Source organism: Nematostella vectensis, chromosome 11 (genome assembly GCF_932526225.1).
Source record: "Nematostella vectensis chromosome 11, jaNemVect1.1, whole genome shotgun sequence".
NCBI lineage: Eukaryota > Metazoa > Cnidaria > Anthozoa > Actiniaria > Edwardsiidae > Nematostella > Nematostella vectensis.
The window spans coordinates 13440872-13450789 of record NC_064044.1 but is presented as its reverse complement, the minus strand read 5'-3'; the positions used below and the strand labels follow the sequence as shown (position 1 = coordinate 13450789).

General features: G+C 39.2%; 1 protein-coding gene across 3 annotated transcripts; it reads left to right on the top strand.

The window, feature by feature from the left end:
- Positions 1-19: 19 nt before the first annotated feature.
- LOC5517573 lies at positions 20-9918 on the top strand. 3 transcript variants are annotated; one of them, XM_032362015.2, is made up of 10 exons: positions 20-223; positions 1505-1634; positions 2139-2177; positions 5464-5681; positions 5861-5925; positions 6258-6454; positions 6790-6930; positions 7831-7950; positions 8411-8741; positions 9307-9918. In XM_032362015.2, the coding sequence occupies exons 1-10, from the start codon at positions 201-203 to the stop codon at positions 9366-9368; spliced, it is 1326 nt and encodes a 441-aa protein (XP_032217906.2). In that variant the 5' UTR covers positions 20-200; the 3' UTR covers positions 9369-9918. The 3 variants fall into 3 exon arrangements, with proteins under 3 accessions (XP_032217906.2, XP_032217908.2, XP_001637541.2); XM_032362017.2 differs by lacking the exon at positions 2139-2177 and having other exon boundaries at positions 21-223; XM_001637491.3 differs by lacking the exons at positions 20-223; positions 1505-1634; positions 2139-2177 and adding an exon at positions 2202-4270.

Sequence of the window (9918 nt, the reverse complement as noted above, 5' to 3'; positions counted from 1 at the left end):
GTAACATAATAAGGCTAAATTGCCCTGGAGACCAAATTGTTTTGCCTGGCACGCTCAGTACTGAGTTTACAAGTGCTCTTTCTGTGAATCACTAGGGTATCGTGGAGATATGAATTACAAGGAACTTCTTGCTATCTACATTCCAATACATAAAGAAAACACTTGGTAAATTTCCGCTTTTGACGCGAACTTTTTGAACGATGCCTGAAACGAACAAGTCAAGGTGAGTAGACCATTTAGCGGCCACAACTCCGTGTGATTCCTTAAAAATATTCTGTTTAGCAGTCGTAAAGTTACCTTATCTTTGTTTAGATGTAGATCTATTTATCCCTGGAGCCTTTTTTATTGGTTTTCTCGCATTTTGAAGGCGAAATATTTAGTATTTCCATGCAAACATACAAAGTCAACTCACTTCAATTGATTATTGTGTTCAGTTACTTCTAAGTAGTGGTGTAAATTGTTACCTGTGATTATTCTAGATTACTACTCTTAAGTGTGAAGTGATTAAGATACAGTAAGAGTCTAAAATTCTGAGTGTCATCTCTCTTCCTTCACATGATAAACTTAATTTACAAACTCCAGAGGTTCCTTGCTTTCTTGTTTACGTTTTTTGCGTACCAACAAAAGAATTCATTCTCTCTGCACAAAAAAGGTTGATTACTTATCTCAAAAGGATTTTTTAACGCACGAGGTCTCTAATGTGTTATCTCGCTAATATCAGCTAATATAAACTATCCGAAAATTTATCGATAAGACTAAAGCCATACCATGATTTGTATGTCACAGGATTTGGGATTTGTACAGTAAGATTTTACAGTATGTTAGGGCTGAATACATTACTAATTCAGTCTGGTTAGGCTTGGTACTCCCCCCCGCCCTCAAATACTTGAAAAATATATTTCGATTATATTAACAAGTTTTCTGCCTTGAGTCAATTTCAACCCTGCAAAGCTGTCAACTCACCTGCTTTATGTGGATGTCACAAGATTATGGACCACATCACAAGCTTAGTCTAATTTTTTTTAGAATGTTCATACATTCTCTGTATTCACCCGCATTGGCTCTCTTGTTGTTTTCACAACATCTTTACTGTATTTCACCCGATTTCACAAGGTTTCTGTCCATGTTGGGTTGACAGCTTTGGTCACCAGATAAGTATCTTAGCCCAGGCAGGGAAACAGAGGAGAGGACAGAGGGTGCACCACCCTTTTGTATGCCTGGGGTGGGAGGTAGATTCAAGAGGTTGTCCTACCTTTTAGAGTGTTCAAAGATTCTTTCGATGTTGTTGACCACACACCTAACATCCAACAATCCTAAAATCCATCTAACCCAAAGGGTTAGATGGATTTTACTGACAGTCACCAGGATTGTATGACTTGGGCCCAGTTCACCTTAGCCTTTGTCACTCTTAAAGGCAAATCATTTTATGAGGTTTGGCTAGCAGTATAACAGTACGGTATATCTGTTTTCTTTCCTTAGTGATTACTTTTTTCATGACTTACAGGGTAGCTGTTAGCAAGCAGCAGTTTGTTCGACAGGACATTGATGAGAAATGGAGTAGAATGCAGATGACTCCCACGGGAATGAGGATTGTACGGATCCAGCCGACAATGGATTACAGCTCTCTCTATAAGGTGTGGCAAATAGTCCATTTAGCCCGGGGGGTGAAGGGACTGCACTTTGGGCTTGCTCAACAGAATTTCTTATCCCTAAAGGATAGCAAATTGGATGTGGTTGAAGGAATTTTTAACCCTAAGAGATAGCAGAATCGCAAAAAAAAGGGTTAAACACCCCTTTAGGAATAGCAATTGATCAAATTTTATACCCTGAAAGATGTGACGATAACCCCCATAATTAGCATTTATTCTTCCATGAAAAGAATATAGCCAGATTTATCCAAATAATTTGTGTGTTGGGGGAGATGGAATGGGGGAGGGGTGGGGGTAATACATGCTACAGTTTGCCCTTCAATATATGTTATTTACCAGCTAGGAGGTCTGTATTGTGAAATACCTTGACCGGGGTCTTGAAAATGCAGACTAAGGCTAAGTTCAGTATTTTCAAGGCTGATGACAATACAATACAAATACATGAATCACAATACAGCTGACACTTTGCAAATTTTTGGTCCCATACAGTGTGGTGCCACTTCTTCCATCAATGCTCCTGACGATTCTGTAAGCTATGATCATTCAATAAAAATTCATTTTGTATTTTTTTACTCAACGCTTTTAATTCTCCAGAAATACAAAACCTTCCATAAAGGCATTTTCTGAGTTTTGGCAAACAATGTTTTCTTCCACTTTAAATCCTCCACAAAAAATATATTGACTAAAAAACTTCCCTTAAATGTGGATGTCATCCTGGTTATGATGAAAATTCCTTAGTAATTTGTCTTTTTTCTTCATATGAAGAGACAATTTGCTGCTACTACTACCCAAATATTTTAGCAAACTTGAAATTGTCTCACATGTTGCAAAATCATTATGGAGGGAAATTGTAAAAAAGCCAGTTTTCAATGGGCATTTCAAAAGTCGACTTATTAAGCTACTTTCAAAATTCTGCTGCCAAAACTCTCGTCTGTGTGGTTCCCCACTGCCAATTTTTCCCCAAAAACAATCCATACATTCAGGGTCCGCGCAGCGTATTTTTTAACAGGGGGCTTATAAGTGAGATTGTATTACGATGAACAACAAAGAATGTATGGGAAAGTTTATCATCGTATCCCATCTGCGCGGCCTCTGACATTTCGCCCCTTTAGCAAAAATTATTTTACCCAGAATACTGAATGTACTGTTATTTTCTATGTTTGTTTGTTATTTTATTGCAGTGGCAATGGAAGGTTTTTTGTTGTTTTGTTTTGTTGTTAACAAAAGTTGTTTCCCAAAAACTCCATTTCAAATCCCACACGCAATGTCACACGAAGTTTTTTCTGCAACTTTGTTGCGGAAAGTCCTTAAGTGAGCTGTTGTTTTTGTAAAAATTTTTTTTTTTACTTGACAAGTTGTAAGGGAAGAAAGATAACGTATGACCGGACCTTAAACATTGCTCCAATCTGAATGGGCCGTTTTCCAGATACAAGTTTTCTGTGGAATTTGAGCGTAAAAAGAAGTATTTAATAATTCGACATTTTTTTTTACCAAATTGCCTCATCTCACGCCCTTTTAACCATTATGTAATTCTTAAAAGCTTTGAAGCTTTATCGCAAAACAAGAAAAAGTTTCAGGAAATGAAACAATGTCGGAACCGCCATAGCCTCGGTTTCGCGCACAAACCTTACTGGATCCCCGTCAAGAGACCATGATGTCTCTTGTCCCCATTACGTACAAAACGACCCCGATAAATTCGCAAGCTACACGCACGACCAAATATCGCTGATGTGAAAAAAATACGTATCACTTTGCGACACTCTTTGCAAAAAAAGTATGAAAATATAGGGTGTAGGCAAGTATTTATGTCACGAGTCACGTGACATTTGAAACATTTTTAGGTTGACAACCATTTTAAAATCACATGACTTAGCTTTTTTTTCATTCCCGTGAATAAGCCTCGCCGTGCCTAAAGGCTTCAAAAATAAAGTATAAAAGCAAGCACTGATTAAAATATTGGCTCGCCGAAAGTTTCGCGCCTCGGCGCCTTCAATGATATATGATTATTTAAATTTTAGTCCCAGTATTGAAGTCCACGTTATAAAGATCTAGTATTTAATCATATCTTCTAAAAACTCGTCTAACTAGAATGTCCATTTTAAATCGATTATGATAGCTAACTTTTTGTCATTTATACCTTGTATTCTTATAGTACCGCCAATGGCATCGAACTCTTCTATCGCTCGCGAACTCGAAACACACAAGTTGCGTAGCAACTGCTAAGATATCCAGAAACCTTTTGTTTGGCAATTCTGCTTGCCAGATAAAGATTTTAATAATTGAAGAGCTAAGAGATTCAACTTAGAAATTCAAGAGCAAATCTTCAAAGAAGAATTTATCTCGTTCTATCTAAAAAGTTGATTTCTTCGTTTTTAGAACTTTTTATTTTTCAAACATTTAGTTGATAATTATATCGAAAATTTGCAATGGAATCTCTTCTTGCGCCAGTCAAGTGTATTGTGCAAGAAAGAAAACCAGATTTGGATGTTTCTATCGTAAGGAAAGATCGCCGTATCGAATACAAGGTTGCCCCTCGCAGTGCTATGGAAGTAAAAGAAGAAATGAAGCACTGGGGATGCCCGTCCTCGAAAGTCCGTAAACTAATTGTATCCACTATTGCGGTAGGAAACCTATTTAGTCATATGCAAGTCGTGGTTTTAATTAAACAGTACTTTATACGAATTAAGACAAAATATAATGCGAATTCCTTCGTGAATGCAATCTTTATTTTTTACTGTCTTCCTTTACGAGAAATGTTGTATTTTGAACAAGCATATTTTAGGTACTACTGTATAAAGAAATAATTAATTAAACACTTGGTCTCTACTGCAAAGACAATTTTGATATAACTTATTTATTTCTTATTTCTTTATTCTTTTTTAAACCGATGTGCACAGACGTTTCTGTACATATGGTATAAGTGGGTTTTCCAAAGATGTGTTAAAAAGTAAATCCAATCAACGTATAAATGACAAAGATTTCGATTCTATTTCTGAGATATTGCCCGACAAGAAAATATTTCAAAAGGTTATCGTCTTCTTAAAGCCTCTGCTTGTTTGCTATCATTGTGCACAAGATATAATTCTGATGAATTTGATCTCAACCCCTTGCTTTATCTTACATGCAATCTAGCTTTTACAGAAATTGAGGAATTTGCAGCAAAACTTTAATTTTTTTTTTTAATTTTATATTTTTGTTTGTGAAAAATGCGTTTAAATGACAACAAGACATAGTTTGCATAAAGATCAAGTTGTGTGATTATTAAATGACAGATAACTGTTTGCAGCCCGGATTAATTGACATTTGTTCAAATTTGTTTTGACAACCGTGTCGAAAAGGTCTTTGCTCTATTATTTTCCTTTATTTGTTACCTCACCATGTAAATGATCTTTCGGCACTCGCCCGGCGCGCCTTCGGGTTTTCTAGCTTTTATGTTATCTCACCTTGAGTGCCAGGCAGAATAACCGCTCGGCATTTGCTCGGTGCGCCTCCGTATCTTCCCGCTTTTAGTCATCTCAGCTTGAGTGCCAGGCCGAACGACCGCTCGGCATTCGTTCGATGAACGTTCGGCTTTCCCCGCTCTTAGTCATCTCAGCTTGAGTGCCAGGCCGATTGACCGGCATTCGTTCGGCGCGTCTTCAGGTGTCCTACGTTGTGAAAACGGTATAAAAAGCATAGGAATCTTGGGTAAAGATTAATCCATTCCTCGTATGATAAGAGACAATATACCAGAAAACGTTTTTTTCACACTTTAATTCGGATTTTGTCAAATTGTAAAAAACATTCAAATTTTTACCTTTATTATTTTTTTCAGTACCAGTCTAGGCCTAATACAGCTAACGCAAGTCCGACATCTTCCCCGAGGTACACCTCGACACCAGTCAAGGGACGTGCCCCTTCCTCTGCTCCACCAGCAAGGAGGGCCCCTACGCCTCCAAGCCCCTCTCAACGTGCGCCTAGTGCACAGAGCTATGCAAGTAGTAGTAGGTCCCAGACTGCCCCGGGCATGCGATCCACAGGAACCCAGACCAGGTATTTGTGTGACGCTGCTCTCGTCTCTTTCGCTTGTTTGATGCATTTCGTTAGATAAGAAGTAAATTGCTTGGCGTACCAGTTAAGCATAATCCTGATGTAAACCGTTCTTATAATTTGGATTTTGTACGACTTCGCATAAGAAGAAGTTTGGCGTTTGACGCCATTTCTGTTTGCAGTCTTGAGCGTGCCGCCAGCGCGGGACTGGTGCGAGAGAAGCCTCCAGCCCCTGCAAATAGACCAGGTACGCCCCGTAGGTATTTCAAAGTTGATGCAATCATCCGCTTTGGCAGATAAACCGTTGTGTTGACATTTTCATCGCACATTTTGTATGAATGTTATAAGTCGCCACCGAGTGGTGATTTAGGCCGAGAGGGAGCATTTTACGTTTTTCAACTCGACTTTACTTTTTCAACTCGATATTGACTTTTTACAGCCTCGTCTTGAAGCATTCACAGCTTCGTCTCGAAACATGCACAGCTCTGCATATAACGCACTCACTTTCCGACCGTCACACGTTCATGAGTATTCTACGGACGGTGATCGATTGACTTGACTTGATATTAACTTTCACAGCCTCGTCTCGAAGCAGTCACAGCTCTGCATATAACGCACGCACTTGCCGTCCGTCGCACATGTACATGAACGAGCATCTACGACAGTCCGCGAAGTTAAACCGACCGCCAAGTCATGTGCACTCGTGTGACGAGTATCGAGACCACGAGCGTTCCACGAGAACTCCACGAAGTCTACGAAGATGGGATGGGACTGAGGTATGAACAAATAATCACGATTCGACATTTTGTCACGATGCCACGCGACCTGCTTTGGCACACGAGCCATATTATTATCGCTTGAAAAATCCTCAGAGGCGCATGGCATTTTGGGGTTTACCCGTGTGCCACGTTCATGGTTAAAAGATTCAGATATTTTTCAGGCTTTTTTCCCACTCTCTCTAATAGCGGCTTTTTGATCTAACCGTAAGCCCCACGGAGAACAGCGCTACGATCTCGTCGTCGAGCAAGCACTAAATTTTCTTCCAATACGAAACATGGTGCTGAATTAAATTCATGCGTGTAAACGAGCGTACTTGTTTATATGGCTTTAGGTAGCACTGCCGAATTTTATGAAGGGGAACGAGTTTCTAACACACGATAAACTGGATATTGGTCAAAAGCAGTACATCTGGGGGATCGCTCGCATCTACTCCGTATCTCATCTGATGCAACTTAAGCAACGACAGTACCAGGTGAACCCCGGGATCTTAACATTGTTATCATATTGACTTAAAGCCGCATTGTCACCAGTTTACTTCCGGTCGATTACGTACGGAACGGAAACGAACGGAAAACGCGAAAAATATTTCACAAAATATTTCACATTGAAAGCAGTGTGTTTATTGTAAGTTTCTTTGGGGGTGTGATTGATAATTTACAGCGGAAGGCCAGTTTAATATCTCGGATTTTAATGGATTCTTTTGTCTTTTAACGGTTGAGGTTTCCGTCGGACCTCCGGAAGTAAACTGATCACAATGCGGCTTTAAATATCATAATCACTACCGTGATCATCACCATCACCATGATCATTATCATCGTCATCATCACCACTTTGATTATCATCAACATATGATTGTTATCATAATCATCATTTCCACGATTATCATCATCACCGTCATCATCGTTTACACTGTCCAGGGTTTTTTTAATGAAAAAAAAAAAACATTAAAAAGATCTTGCCCGCGTATCATCAAATTATATACAACCCAAGCATAATCGTTAATGCAGGAATTTCTTTTATCGAAGCAATACGATTTTGCGCGCGCATCCAAAATGTCACACACTGGCGGGTCACAGCTGATTAGAAGCTAAGTTGGAACTTAGGCGTACTAAGTGGAACTTAGAGAAGTAGCTATAGAAATGCTATCAGAGTGCAACTTTCGCGGGGTTTTGGATTCAAATCCCCCTTTGTCTGATTTTTGGATCAGCTGTGGCCCGCCAGTTTGTGCCATTTTTGATGCTCGCGCAACATCGTGAAAACGGTCTATTTTATCTGTCACCATAATTCTTAAATTCATGAGTCCATGTGCGGATCTACCGCTTAGGTTATCGGTCCTCGTAGTTAATGACCCTGTCCCATTTGACCCGTTTAGAGTCTTCTTGACTACGAGTTTAATAGACGACTTCAGAACAATGAGTTGACAGAGCGACAGCGTGCACATGAAATGAGAGAATACATGCGTTACACTCGCTTCATCAAGAGATACGACCAGGTGAGATGAGGGAGTTGGACACTAGGGGGAGGGGGTGGGGTGGACGAAATGCGAGAGTACATGCGTTATACGCGCTTTATCAAGAGAATGGCCAAGTGAACGATAGGCCACAAAGGGAGGGGGTTGGGATGGACGAAATTAGGGAGTACATGCGTTATACTTCCATTCATCAAGGGATATGACCAGGTGAGGAAATCAGCCAGAAATCAGCCAGATTTATCAAGGGATATGACCAGGTGAGATTAGAGGATGGGCCACTAGATATAACGGGGATAGCTTGGGCAAAATGAGGAAATCAGCCAGAAGGTGTATATTTCAATTGAAACTTTTTTTTTGTCGCTCCTTAGCGTTACACCCGCAGCCATTTCTGTGTTTATTCTGCCCGTGAGTTTGCCTCTATGGAAGGCTCGTGATTCCGTAGTGCAAGTCGCCTATTTGTTAACGGTTTTGTTATCTACAGAGGATCCCGCGCGCGAAGCAAGCCAGCTCCGCACCAACTCCATGCGAGGAAGTATCCCACATTCACCGCCACGTGATCAAAGGTTGGACTACCAATCCTCGCTCGAACGATGCGTACCGCGGAGACTTGGAGCGAGATCAAAAAGAAGTGCGAGATCTTCCAGATTATTCTGACTCATCTCCGGACAATTCGCCGGACAGGCCGCAAAGACGGACACATATTGTAACCGTTATAAAAGGAGTAGACGATGATAAAGATACAGAGGAAACGGAAACTGGACATGCAAGACCCGGCTCACCTGACAAAAGTCCACAGGAAGACCATCTTACAGGTTAGTGTTATAAACACATATGCATTTATTATTTATTTCGCATAAGTGCTGCTTATCCGTTTACATTATTTGCTTGTTATGTGACTTGATTTACCTTTGATTTTAATCTTATCTTTTTCTCTTATTATGCTATGATTGGTTACTAAAGTTAGCCTTAAAAAGTTAATTTTCTCCTTTCACCATAACCCCCCTTAGTATGCTGTCCACAATGTTTCCACTTTTTTCTTCCTACTTTACCTGCTACCCTTTCTTACTGTTCAGGTTAAATTAGTAACCTTTGTTGATATTTTACGCTCGGTAATTATTAGGTTGAAATAGCAATTAAGATATTCCTGTTTAGTATAAAGATATTCTTTGTTTAATACGATTGACCGTCTTTTATGATCTTGAATTAGCAAACAGATATTTTTTTTAGAATAATGTTAACCCTCTGTACTAATCAAGTGATCACGAAAAATAACTAGTATCAATCAAATGTTGCTAATAAAGTAGCACACTTAATATCTTATTAGTTTTCAAATGTGAACTTTAAAACAATCGCGAGGCCTTATTCATGCCTTTACAGGTTCCGGACGAAACAGCATCGCAGGGGACCATTTATCGGACGCCGAGGAAAACTATTTATAAGGGTCATCCTTATCGGATAGCCCATAATATACATAGTACAAATCACGATAGTTATGGGTCAAAACTGAATTGAGAGTAGTTATTTTTTTATAATTGTTGAGAAATTGTTTATTGCTGTTTTTTATATTCTATGCTGTGCTAGGTGTAAAACGCTTTGTTTGGAAAGTAATATATTTTATTAAACAGTCTTTGTCAGCCGCCATTTTGTCATTCTAGCAAAGTACCAATTGTGAAAAGCCAATCGATATTTTCGATTGAATTTGGTTAATAAAATTTTAAACTTTGTTTTTAGATGGTTATTTCGAGATTTTATCACATGATGTGCCTTCCAATATTAAATAAAAACAACAAAGATGAGGCTGACAAGGATCTTTGAGCCTGTCTCATTGCAGGTCTTATATACTGTGAAAGTAGCATTCTCTAAACCAGTGGTTACAATGATACTTTCAAGTGAATGTTAAAAAGGTATAAAACAAAGTTAGAATAATTTGCTTAATTTTTAGGGTGTGAACATGACGCTGTTTAAATCAATAAAATTTCAGCTATTCTT